At 43.2% G+C, this 13415-nt stretch overlaps 1 protein-coding gene across 14 annotated transcripts in view; it reads left to right on the forward strand.

Moving 5' to 3' along the window:
• Window positions 1–13415, forward strand: part of DLG2 (discs large MAGUK scaffold protein 2) — a 2361423-nt gene that overhangs the window by 2074098 nt on the left and 273910 nt on the right. For 2 of the 14 annotated variants that reach the window (XM_069564815.1, XM_069564816.1), the window contains exon 1: window positions 6155–6758. The exons of the other annotated variants lie outside the window; for them this stretch is intronic. In XM_069564815.1, coding sequence (XP_069420916.1) covers window positions 6722–6758 — 37 coding nt within the window. In that variant the 5' untranslated portion in view covers window positions 6155–6721. Of the gene's footprint in view, window positions 1–6154; window positions 6759–13415 lie in introns of those variants that run through there. 14 annotated transcript variants of the gene reach the window in all.

Raw genomic sequence — 13415 nt, forward strand, 5'->3', positions numbered from 1 at the left:
GGTGGCAGAAAGTTGGACATGACTTAGCAACTGAACAACAAATATTTAAATATTCATATGTTCATTTAGCAGTAAGTGAATCTGTGTAGAAATGGGCAACTTAGCTTCACTGCAAAACACCCAGTTATTAAGCATAAAGTTTGCTGATTCTACTTTGCCCAGAATGGAGTATGAAGGCTCACAAGCTCCACAGAATTGACTCTTGCTGAGTTCCTTTATCAGTATTATTGAGAAGGATGATCCTGTAATTTTCAGCTCACAGAGAATTGTGAAGACGGGTTGGGCTGGTTTAAAGGACTTAATGTAAAGTGATGTGCTATATAATCAATTTTGACAACTCCTTCTAAGTGTAAACTGTCCCTAGGCCCCAGGTTGTCATGCCCAACTTCTGGGGCTAAGGAAGAGTAATTCCTGTATGAGGAAGCATGATTAACCTGGGGAGGATAGGGGTGCTTCTTTTTCAGGAAGGCTTGGGCTGTCTGTCCCATGCAGATGTCATTATTGTTTGACATATATTTTTGGATAACTCTACCTACCTTTGTTGTAGATTCATTAATTGTCACGTAAATGCCCCATGAAACTTATGGATAATAAGATCCCCTTTCCTTTTTTTGGCTTTGGATTTGAATGGAAATTACCCAGCATTAGACTTTGGCTTCCCTTGTGGCTCAGCTGGTCAAGAATTCACCTGCAATGTGGGAGACTTGGGTTCGATCCCTGGGTTGGGAAGATCCCGTGGAGAAGGGCAAGGCTACCCACTCCAGTATTCTGGCCTAGAGAATTCCATGGACCATGGGGTCACAAAGAGTCAGACATGACTGAGCGACTTTGACTTTCAGACTTTGTATTTAGAATCACTTTCAGAACAATTTTTTTTTTTTTTTTGCTACCCCACATGGCATGTGGGATCTCAGTTCTGTGTGCCCTGCAGTGAAAGCTCAGATTCCTAACCACTGAACCACCAAGGAAGTCCCCAAATTAACTGTTAATATTACCCTTTATAGCATTCAGTGAACAGGACTAGGCCAAACTTCAGGAGAATTCAAGCCTTCTAACTGTCTGCTATGAAGTTGATGCACAAGAAAGATATGCTTATATATCCCTCTCCTGGGTGGAAATATTCCTAACCTATCGTTGTCTCCAGTAATATATTCAGAGATCTTCACAGTATAGTAACCTGGCAGCTAGCTACCTATCTAGCAGTTACAATGGTTATCCTTATATCATAGAAGGAAAGAATCAAAATCAGGGCAACAGTGTTCTACTCACCTTGATTTATACCTGGGCAAAGTAACTCTGCAGTACTACTTTGCCATCATGGATATATAAGTCCTGAAGTCCCTGCTCAGTTCAGTTTTAAAGTGGAGGAACCAGACAGGCTCCCAGAAACTAAATCTGTTTTGTGGAGGAGGAGTCTGTGATTCAGGCTTAAGCCAAGGGTGTTGCCTTTATGACATAAGTCATTACCGAAAGTAGGGTAGGGATGGCTTCTTGCCCAAGAGCTGTCAGATGTGTTCATGGATTTGTGCTGAGTCTTTCGTGATTCAGTAGAACCAGGCCATTAGAAATGCTACACTGGGTCTTAACAGTGGTACGTGCGTGGTCAGTCACTCAGTCATGACCGGCTCTTTGTGCCCCAATGGACCAAAAACCCCTTTGACCATGGCATGTCCCAGGCAAGAATGCTGCCCATTTCCTTTTCCAGGAGATCTTCCCAACCCAGGGACTGATCCCATGTCTCCTGCATTGGCAGATAGATTCTTTACCACTAAGCCACCTGGGAAGCCCCTTAATAGTGATACCTATAGCAAAACAAAGACCCCAAATATTTCAGGCCCATGTGAGAACTATCGGAATAAGAGGTGTGTAGAAGGTGCTGCAAGAATAGCAGGGTGGTCATTAATTCAGTCTGTGAAGTTTAGGAGGATCCCCAGTGGTGGCAGTGTTTGAAGGTGTGTTAGAAGAATGAGTGGAGTCGGTGGACAAAAAGGAAGGAGGAGCTATCTGTGCAGAGTCACTAGTTCTTCAGAAAGAAGACAGTGAGAAGAGAGGCTGTCAGGAGAGCAAGACTGTGGAAGGAGTGGCTTGCTTCACTAAGATGTGAGCTTTATGCTATAGTGGATGAGGTGCCAAGCAAAAGACTTTGATGAAGGAGAGATGACATGGGTTGACCATTTTAGAAAGAGCTCTGTGAAGCTGGTGTGGCTAATTCATTGACAGAAGGTAAGATGAGAGGGAGGGAAGCAGTTTAGAGAGAACCTCATTCATGTCAATGATAGTGGTGACAAAGAGGAACACACAGACATTCTAGAGAGAAGGTTTGGAGGTAGGATTGAGGGGATTGATTAATATCTCATTAGATATGGAATCAAGGTTTGAGGCTAAAGTTTATAACATGTTATGACATCAAGGAAAATGTCCTCTGAAATCCATGATTTTGTCTGAAATCTTCTCAAAACTATAGTATGAGATCTACTGTGTAATAGGTTTGTGGCATCTGACATTTGTACTAAATTTTTAACTTTCCAGAGCACTTCCTTTTGCTTGATCTCATTAAATATGCATTTTGACAGATGAGAAGACTAAGTGACTAAAAGCATTCCATTGGAATTGGCTGGGGTGAGACTAGAATCAAGTCTTCAGGCTCCCTAGTCCTGAGCTTTAAATCAAATCTCAAATCTGATAGTCTTGCACTCTGGGCCCCTTACCCTTTTTTTGCTCTTTTGCATAGAAGGTACTCAAATGAGAAAGACTTTTTGACTCAAGGAGGAGGCTGGAAGTTTTGGAAAAGCCACAAAGAAAACTTGGGAGCTTTTAGGAAGGACGAGGCAGCCAGCAGATGGGCAAAGGGCAGCAAGTGACAGTGAGCATTCCAGGCCTTCCAGATGTCAGTGTTTTCATTGCTCAGAGTACAAATGTATCCTGTAGTGTTAGTTTCCCTGTAAACCTCATCTCTGCAAACCAGATGAGCCCTGGGAAGTGGGGAACGGAAGTAGGGAGGGACCACTGCTAATGGCTAAGAACGACAGGGACAGTAGCCTCTATTCAGGATGGTCCTTGAGTCCCTCAAGTCTATTCAGAGGGTCCTGTGTGGCCTATTAATGAGCACTGCACTCAAAATTGGTCCCCACACAGTCTCAACCAGGGAACAAGTAGATTTGTTGATCACGGTGGGCAAGATGGTCTATGCAGAGGCTATAGAATAAACTCATTCAAAACTAGTACAGCCACTATGGAGAACAGTGTGGAGATGCCTTAAAAAACTGGAAATAGAGCTGCCATATGACCCAGCAATCCCACTGTTGGGCATACACACCTAGGAAACCAGAATTGAAAGAGACACATGTACCCCAGTGTTCACTGCAGCACTGCTTACAATAGCTAGGACATGGTGGCAAACTAGATGTCCATCAGCAGATGAATGGATAAGGAAGCTGTCGTCCATATACACAATGGAAAGTTACTCAGGTATGAAAAAGAGCCCATCTGAGTCAGTTCTAATGACGTGGATGAAACTGGAGCCTATTGTACAGAGTGAAGTAAGTCAGAAAGAGAAACACCATTAGAGTATTTCAGTTCAGTTCAGTCACTCAGTCACGTCCAACTCTTTGAAACCCCGTGGACTGCAGCACACCAGGCTTCCCTGCCCTTCATATTAATGCATATATATATATAATTTAGAAAGATGGTAATGATGAACCTATATGTAAGACAGCAAAAGAGTCACAGATGTAAAGAACAGACTTTTGGACTAAATGGGAGAAGGCCAGGGTGGCACAATTTGAGAGAATAGCATTGAAACATATATATTACCATACATAAAACAGATGACCAGTGCAAGTTCGATGCATGAAGCAGAACACTCAAAGCTGGTGCTCTGGGACAACCCAGAGGGATGGGGTGGGGAGGGAGGTGGGACTGGGGTTCAGGATGGGAGGAATACATGTACACCCATGGCTGATTCACGTCCATGTATGGCAAAAACCACAACGATATTGTAAAGTAACTAGCCTCCAATTAAAGTAAATTAATTAATTTTAAAAAGAATAAATTCATTCAATACGTACAAAACCATGTGTAAGATAGTTAGTAGGAACCTGCTCTATAGCACAAAGAGCTCAGTTCAGTGCTCTGTGGTGACCTAGAGGGGTAGGATGGGGATGGGGTTGGGAGGGAGGCCAAAGAGGGAGGGGATATGTGTATACGTATGGCTGATTCACTCATTACAGCAGAAACTAACTCAACATTGTAAAGCAGTTATACTCAAATAAAAATAAATAAATAAACCCTTTCAGTTTGAAAGTGGAGTCTCAACCCTACTGAGCAGAGAAAATGGAGAGTCTTGGCCCCTGCAGACCAGAATCTCTCTATGAGAAATAATAATTTTGCAATGGTGGGAGAGTCATTTCGCAATTATCTCCTGTCCATGTTGGTGACTGGGAAGAGGCAAACACCTGTCTTAAACAAGGTAGACATCTGTGGGTAGGAAGAGACTTTTCATCTATAGGAGTTATGTCTGTTTTGGGAGCCAAAACAGACTATGTTTTAGGATACCTGGAGAGAGAGAGGAAGAGGATTCTTGATGAAAACTCTTCAATGCACTGTTATCTTTTAGGCGGATGTGGTCTCTCACAGGATTTGTAATAACTGCCTTTGCAAGTGAAAGTGATCAGCTTCCACTTGCAAGTGACTGCCTTGGAAATGGTGAGCAAAGAATGGTACTTAATAGAGACGTGTTCTGTGATTGTACAGCCCTCATCCTTCTGGGGGTTTCATTGATTATCTGTCTCTGTGTGGACTCCTAGCTGCAGCCTCAGGGACTCACCTGATTTCAGTGTATTCCTTTGTCATCTAGAACTATGGTTGACAGTCAATACTAATTTTAAAAAAAAGTATTGCTTTTAAGGAAAAATTTTTTCTAAAAACAACTTTTTATTTTGTACTGGAGGATGCCTACTGTGCTAAGTCACTCCAGCTGTGTTGGACTATTTGCAACCCGATGGATTGTGGCCCCCCAAGGCTCCTCTGTCCATGGGATTCTCCAGGCAAGAATACTGGAGTGGGTTGCTGGGCTTTCCTCCAGAGTGGCCAATTAACAATATTGTAAAATTTCAGGTAGACAGCAAAGGGACTTGCCATAAATATACATGTAGTTTTTTCTTCTTTTTACTTTTTGTCCTAATATTTTCATGTGGGGTGGGAAAGAAGTCCATAGAGAAAAATATACTTTTATACCCAGAGGTGTGCTTTAAACAGACCGTGTTGTTTCATTTTATGACCCAACCTAAAACCTCGAGATACCCACAACTTTCAAGCCCATCAAGGCCGCCATTCCATCAAGACCAGTTCGAAGTGTCAATGATAATCTCATTTTATGAAAACCCCTCTCCAAGCAGTTGAGCCAATTCAACCCCTTAGTTCTGTTTTCCCAGTGATAATTTGTTTCTGAACATGTTTTCAACTGATTTTTAAAATAAAACATTTACACTGAAATGACTCCCCATCTTAGGTGAGTTTGATTGATTTCTATTAGAGTTAAAAAAAAAAAAAACCATAGGATTTCTGAGCCTGTGCACTCTTAGTTTGATAAATGAAGTAACAGGGATAAAGGGTAGGTGGTTACCATGGTGACCATAACATCTGATTTGCGTAGCAACAGATAGGGCAAAGTAACAGTGCTATACTAAGCTGAACTGTAATGATGATCAATAGTTCCAGAGAGGAAATTTAAATGTCTAGGCTCTACTTAGCAACTGATCAGTCAATCAATACATGAATAGCAGTATCTACACCTTAGCTTCATACGCATGTACCGTACAGATCAAAACAGAAAGAAAATTGCAGCCTATGTGAAAATTAAAAGTCCTTAAGCATATTCGGAAAATACTTTTAGGTGAAAATAAAAATCATTCTTATTTCCAGATTTTAACTATTCATCCTCAGAATATCAGGATAAGTTTAAACTACATTGGTGTTAGAAGATTTCAAGGTTTAAAAGAAATGGAAAGAGTTGTTGATCTTTCAGGCTAAGGGGATCTAGTTTCTTGACTTGGAGTTGTCACACAAAAAGATAAACTTAGAAGTTCTGCATCCCTAAACCATCCCTTTTTGAATACTCTTCCTGCCTAAAGGCTGATGTAAGCAAGCACTTCCTGGCCTGCGGGAGCCGGCAGATTCCAGCCTGCCAGCTGAAGAATTAACTCTACAGTGCGAATAACTTTGTTTACTCACTTCTGCATTTTAAAAGAAGATACTGACTAGCAACTTCAGTATTGGAATTTCAAATACTAGCGGCCAAGCTGGACGGTGGGATGGGACTGGGGGTTAAGAAGTCTTCCGGGCTCCCTCGGCAGACTCCCCGGGCAGGCGTCCACGTCCACTACCTTTCCAGCACTAAGGCATTTTTTAGATGAGAAGAGAAAAAAGAAAGAGAGAGAGGTGAGTGAAACAGTCAACATCTGGAAAATGATTTGTAACTGCTTTTAAAAGGGTGGAATGGGGAAAGTAATCCCGTCTCTTAAATTGGCCCTTTTGTGTTGCAAAGCATCTCAAACTAGCTCTGCCACTAGCCTGAGCAGGCGGCCCCACCTGCTTCACTCCTCAGAGGATTTGGCCCCAACTCAAGAGCGTCAGGAGTGTGTGCTGACGGGCGGAGTTGATACACCGTAGACTCGGCCAGGAAGAGGGGAGCAGAGCTGACTTTGGGGAGCAGTTGCCTGCTATGCTGAAAACCTCTGGAAACTGGCTAAGGAGCTGTGGTGAGAACCGTGCGGCTTTTCTCAGGCCCATTTCTCTCGAGAGACCAGTGGGGAATCATGGCCAGGGCTATGAAAAGAGGACAGCAGAGGCCCTCCCCTCTCCCTCCCTAGAACTGCAACGCCTGCCTTTTCTTAGCACCCACTGCTTGTAGGCATCTCCTTAAGGCTGTTCATTTTCTCGTCTGTTGCTGTCTGTGTTCTGGGGGAACAAGAATCAGTGAATTTTTCTCTCCCTGTGCCTCAGTGCTGCCCCTGAACCACGCTCCACAAGTTTGATTCACCGCTGGCCTCTTCATAATAAATCTGCCTCATGTGAGCAGTTGACGGTTGATACTGTGTACCAGAGAGAGATTTAGGAATGTGAAATTCTTGTGGCTGACTTAAATGGGTTCCAGAAATGCCTGGATCTACACTGATTTCAGATCAGATATGTGATGCATGCAAGTTCTGTTCAAATAGCCAGAGTCTGCTGAGAGACAGAATGGTTCTAATGTGGGGAGGGAGGTGGGCTTACAGGTCTGAAAGAAACAAGAGACTTAGGGGCTGAAATCCCACTTTTAAGCCATGCAACCTTGGGAAACCAGGGAACTTTGTGCCTTCAGTTTTCTCAGTTGTAAAATGGGAATGACATTACTTACCTTGTAAGATTGAAAAATTAGTTGTGTAAGTCTCAAGGACAGGGACCATAATCACCTTATTTAGGAGGTTAAACATCCAGAGAAAGTCATTTATTAACACTCTTAACTTTGTTATGCCCGAAGTCCGAGTCCCCAAAACTGAGAGAAATAAGATGTCCACGGCAATGCAAAAGCATAAAGGGGTTTATTGCTAGCTCGAGCTAGGGCTCCCACTGGCACCGACGCAGTGGCTATAGGGAGGGAGCCCCGAGTCTTGGGTAGCACTGCCTTTATAGGGAATTTATTCAGGTAAAAGGGTACAAAAGGGGATGTTCAGGCAAGAGGATAACTGATTGGCCACTTTAGGGGGTGTTTAAGTTGACAGATAACTGGTTGGTTACTTACATCCATAGGATTTGTGTGTAGATTCTTGATTGGTTTTTACTTCTAAGGTAAATCACAAGCTCCTGAATGTAAAGTCAGAAGGTTTAGCCTAGGGGCCGATTGGCTCGTGTACAGTGGGGCTAGGTTAGGTAATCTGAGGGTTGATTGGCTATGGGTAGTGGGCTCAGGTTGGGTAACGTCCAAAGTTCTTTTGCCCGGGACCTTGCCGGATGGAATTCTTTTACAAGATGGAGTAGCTCAGGCCCTTCATCCTAGGGTGAGTGGGACCCTCCTAGGGGGTAGTCTCCCGGAATCATGACCCAGGATTACAAGAATTCAAAACCTAGGCCTAGTGCAACCTGTCGAGCCTGCCATGGCTCCGGTCTGTTTCCCCAACAAACTTAGTAGTTAAGAATGTCAGCTCAGATCATTCCGCCTGCTTTCAGACTGCAGCTCCCTCATGGTTTGCTGAAGTTGACTGAATAACATATGCCTGTTTCCACATCTGCAAAATGGTAATACTAACAACAGATATTTCATGGATCTGTGAGGATTTAAAGAAGCAATGCTTCATATATCAGGTTGGCCAAAAGGTTTATTCAGTTAAACAACAAACCCGAATGAACCTTTTGGCCAAGCCAGTATAAGCCCCTCAGCAGAGTTCAGCTCGGTGCTCTGTGATGACCTAGAAATGCGGAATGGGGAGGCTGAAAGGGAGGCTCAAGAAGGAGGGGATATATGCATTCATATGACTGATTTACCTTGTTGTACAGCAGAAACTAACACAACATTGTAAAGCAACTATATTCAAACAACAACAAAAAATGAAACAAACAAGCTCCTCAGCACTATGCCTAGCACACAGCAGTCAGTAATTGTTGGCTGTTGATATTATGAGGCAGAAATCTGACTGTGGAGCTAGACAACTGGCCTCCCTAGACTAAATTCCCAGGTGGCGCTAGTAGTAAAGAACCCACCAGCCAATGCAGGAGACATAAGAGGGGTTCCATCCCTGGGTCAGGGCAGATCCCCTGGAGGAGGAAATGGCAACCTACTCCAGTATTCTTGGCTGGAGCATCCCATGGACAGAGGAGCCTGGTGGGCTATGGTCCATAGGGTCACAAAGAGTCAGACATGATTGAAGTAATTGAGCTTACGCACACCTAAGACTAAATTGACCTCATTTTTTAAAAATTTGACTGCAGAGGCTGGATGCGATGAGTCCTAACGAGCCATCCACCTCTTACCAGTTGTGTGCCTGGGAGTATCCACATGCCTATAGACTTACATCTTCCTTGGTAGGGGCCATACATTGAAAATTCATACATTTTATGATGGAAAAAAAAACCCAACATAATATACATTTCGGACTTAAAAATCATAGCCAGTGCCTAAAACCAGATGTATCATTCATATATTCCTGTGACTTGATTTCCTGAAGAATGTATTTTTGCAGCCTTAGATTCTACTTTGCATGTTCATAGCTTTGGAAATTTGCATCCAAACACTTTGCACTGGTTTTAAGAGATTTACTCACACAGGTTGGCTGAGAATGGCACTTGGTAGCATTTTCAGTTTCTGGATTATTTTGAGAAGGAACCTTAACCTGTATCTCTGCATTCTGCTGTCAGTTAATGTGTATCTGACATTATATTTGAGCTGTTGGCAGCCAGTTTAAAAACCAGCCCAGAGTCACTCCTCACTGGGCCTCTGGGCAGGAAATAGATTTGCTGGGCCGGGGGATTTGCATTCTCTTCAGACTGGGAGCACCCCCTCCCAAAATTTCCTTTGTATTTTATTCTTTCCACATTCAACCCCCCTCCCCGCCCTTACTAAGTAGCTTCCCACAGTTTCTCTCTAAATCCCTAATAGGTGCTCTGAGCTAAGCCAACACCCTCATTAAACAGAACAATTAATCACAGGTTTTCATAATTAATTTGTTTGATTAAGACCACCAAGAGGGCAGGGACTGTGTTTTCTGATGCCTGGCACATAATAGAGGCAGTTTTTGCTTTTGCATCATAGGCAGAGATCATAGAGATGACATCTTAATAATCAGTGGGGAAAAAGCACCATTGGCTAAGATACTGAGCAAGCAGCTTTTCGATGCTTGAGTGAGTTGTCACACAGTCCTTTCTAGCTTTGGATCAGCTTCTAACCTTTTATCCCTTGTACTTCAATGTTATGAAATATCTCTGAGAGTTCTTTTAATGTGCAGTTTTTTGCCAGTGTTATTTCCTCTGGGACATCTTCATCCTTTCATCCCAACCACTTTCTTCATTCATGTTCCTAAGTTTGCCTTTGGTCAAGTTCCCCTGACTATGTATCTGGTTTTTCTCAAAGGGTGGCAGTGTCAATATTCCCATGATCAGCTATGGCTTCTAAAAGTCCACTGTTCCATTTTAATTTCACTTACAGCATTATCACTGTTTGTTTCTTTGCTGCACTTCAATCTTCGTTGGCAAATTCCCTCTTTGCATTATCCATTTCTGTAAAATGTTGTGTGGGTTTTGCTTCTCACCAGGAGATGAGGAAGCAAAACAAATACATGCTTTGCTGTCTATATGTGAACTGAACAGTAAGTCTGAAGTGACCCATTCCCAACAGACTTTGAAAGAACTGACCTGATAAGTCTTGGAGAACATAACGTGCATCTGTTACTATGTAGTGACTGTTGACCAAAGAGCTAGTAGCAAGTTGATACTTTACTTACTCACAGTTAATATACTGTGGTAACTGAAATTTGAATCTTGTTGTTAGGGAACTGCTATTCCTTAATTAAACCACAGTAATTGAAATTCATGCATGTTGCTGCTGCTGCTGCTAAGTCACTTCAGTCGTGTCTGACTCTGTGTGACCCCATAGACGGCAGCCCACCAGGATCCCCCGTCCCTGGGATTCTCCAGGCAAGAACACTGGAGTAAGTTGCCATTTCCTTCTCCAATCATGCATGTTGGAACCACACAAATAAAAAACTGCCCATAGATAGTTGCTCCATAATAAATATCTGTTGAATGAGTGAACATACTCATGCATTCACACTGATCTCAGTTTTACAGTCTGAGTGTCCTTTTAGCCTTGCCCATAACTATTTCCCTTCTCTTCCTTCCTGGACATAATAAAATACCCAAAGTATTAGCTGCTCTTTGCAACCCAATGGACTGTAGCCTGCCAGGCTCCTCTGTCTATGGAATTTCCCAAGCAAGAATACTGGAATCAGTAGCCATTCCCTTTTCCAGGGGATCTTCACAATCCAAGTATCAAACCCAGGTCTCTTGCATTGCAGACAGATTCTTTTCTGCCTTAGCCACCAGTGAAACCCTAAATAGTAGGTAAAAACATGTCTACTAGAAGCGAGCTTTGAACAAGTCATTAAACTCTTGGGTCTCATGTGTTAAAGGCCCAGTTCAGTTCAGTTCAGTCGCTCAGTTGTGTCCGACTCTTTGCAACCCCATGAATCGCAGCACGCCAGGCCTCCCTGTCCATCACCAACTCCCGGAGTTCACTCAGATTCACGTCCTTCGAGTCAGTGATGCCATCCAGCCATCTCATCCTCTGTCGTCCCCTTCTTCTCCTGCCCCCAATCCCTTCCAGCATCAGAGTCTTTTCCAATGAGTCAACTCTTCGCATGAGGTGGCCAAAGTACTGGAGTTTCAGCTTTAGCATCATTCCTTCCAAAGAACACCCAGGATTGATCTCCTTCAGAATGGACTGGTTGATCTCCTTGCAGTCCAAGGGCCTCTCAAGAGTCTTCTCCAACACCACAGTTCAAAAGCATCAATTCTTCAGCGCTCAGCCTTCTTCACAGTCCAACTCTCACATCCATACATGACCACTGGAAAAACCATAGCCTTGACTAGACGGACCTTAGTCGGCAAAGTAATGTCTCTGCTTTTGAATATGGTATCTAGGTTTGTCATAACTTTTCTTCCAAGGAGTAAGCATCTTTTGATTTCATGGCTGCAGTCACCATCTGCAGTGATTTTGGAGCCTCCAAAAATAAAGTCTGACACTGTTTCCACCGTTTCCCCATCTATTTCCCATGAAGTGATGGGACCGGATGCCATGATCTTTGTTTTCTGAATGTTGACCTTTAAGCCAACTTTTTCACTCTCCTCTTTCACTTTCATCAAGAGGCTTTTGAGTTCCTCTTCATTTTCTGCCATAAGGGTGGTGTCATCTGCATATCTGAGGTTATTGATATTTCTCCTGGCAATCTTGATTCCAGCTTGTGTTTCTTCCAGTCCAGCGTTTCTCATGATGTACTTTGCATAGAAGTTAAATAAGCAGGGTGACAAAGGCCCAGTTACTTCTTTTTAAAATTCTTCCTGATTGGGACTTCCCAGGCAGTTCAGTGGTTAAGACTCCTTGTTTCCACAGCAGGGGGTGTAGGTTCAGTCCCTGGCAGGGAACCAAGATCCTGCATGCCATGCTGCATAGCACAGCCAAAAAAAAAAAAAAAATTCCCTGAGTGCCTAGCTTCACTTCTACAATAAACGAATATGGTCAATAGATTTACACACTAAATTCAAAAAGGACTCTCAGGCTCCAAGTGTTGATCATTTTCTCCCCGAAGAGCAGGCTCAGGACTTGGCAGGGGAAGCTTCTGAAATCCTGCCTCCACAAAGATGTTCAGACCCAGTGGGCAGTGGGGGAGAGAGGTCTTATACTGACAGAACTTCCCTGATCCAATTCTCTTACTGTCCTAAAATCTAGTAATTAAAAAAAAAGAAAAAAAGTAGAGGATATTTAGGGGAGAGACTCAAAGATAATCCTAAATTTTACTTGGCCTTTGGTCTCCAGGAGTTTACATTCTAGAATGGGCTATGAATCCTGGAGACCTGTAAGCAGTAAGAGTGGTGGTTACCAGCACTGGTTTGATCTGACCCAGTTTCAGGGTTGGGTCTGTCACTTCCTAGCTCGGTAAGCTTCCGCAAGTCACTTAGATTCTCCGAATCTCCTTTCTACATCTGTGGAATCTAAGAATTATCTCTCAGGGTTTTGAAGAGTTTTGAACAAGATAAGGAATGCAATGTACATAGAGAAGTATCTTTTGTAGCGTAAGAGCTTGGAAAACGGAAACGATTTTCATTACTGAGACATGATTTGAATACATGCTGTCTTTTTAAAATATTTATTTATTTGGCAGCACTGGGTCTTAGTTGTGGCACGCGGCATCTTTTAGTTGCGGCATGTTAGATCTAGTTCTCTGACCAGGAGTTGAACCCCAGCCCCCTGCATTGGAGGTGTGGAATCTTAGCCCCTGGGCCACCAGGGAATTTGAAGATGTTATTCTTTTCACTAAGATTGCCTTGTCTTCAGTGTGCAGAGTTCTGGTTGCAGAGTGTAATATACAGGTGAACTTTATGAAAGCTATCCAGCCCATTCACGAAGGACCAAGGCTAAGACCTTTGTTTTCTCTTGCCTCCTTATTAATTGGGTAATTGAGAATCTATATTATATTCTGCTTTTGTGGAATTGGCCCCCCTCTATTCTTTTGGAATCCCTCCTTTGGGTGTGTTCAGAGGCATTTTCAAAATTTTCAAGAGCGAGTCACTCAGGTCACATAGTGGCAGGGCCTCACTTGCTCATCTGCCGACAGTGCCGTCTCTGCTAGAACGGTCAGCTTGGCACAGCGGCATCCTCATCTGGTTGC

The sequence above is a fragment of the Ovis canadensis genome, chromosome 21 (genome assembly GCF_042477335.2).
Source record: "Ovis canadensis isolate MfBH-ARS-UI-01 breed Bighorn chromosome 21, ARS-UI_OviCan_v2, whole genome shotgun sequence".
In the NCBI taxonomy this organism is placed as follows: domain Eukaryota; kingdom Metazoa; phylum Chordata; class Mammalia; order Artiodactyla; family Bovidae; genus Ovis; species Ovis canadensis.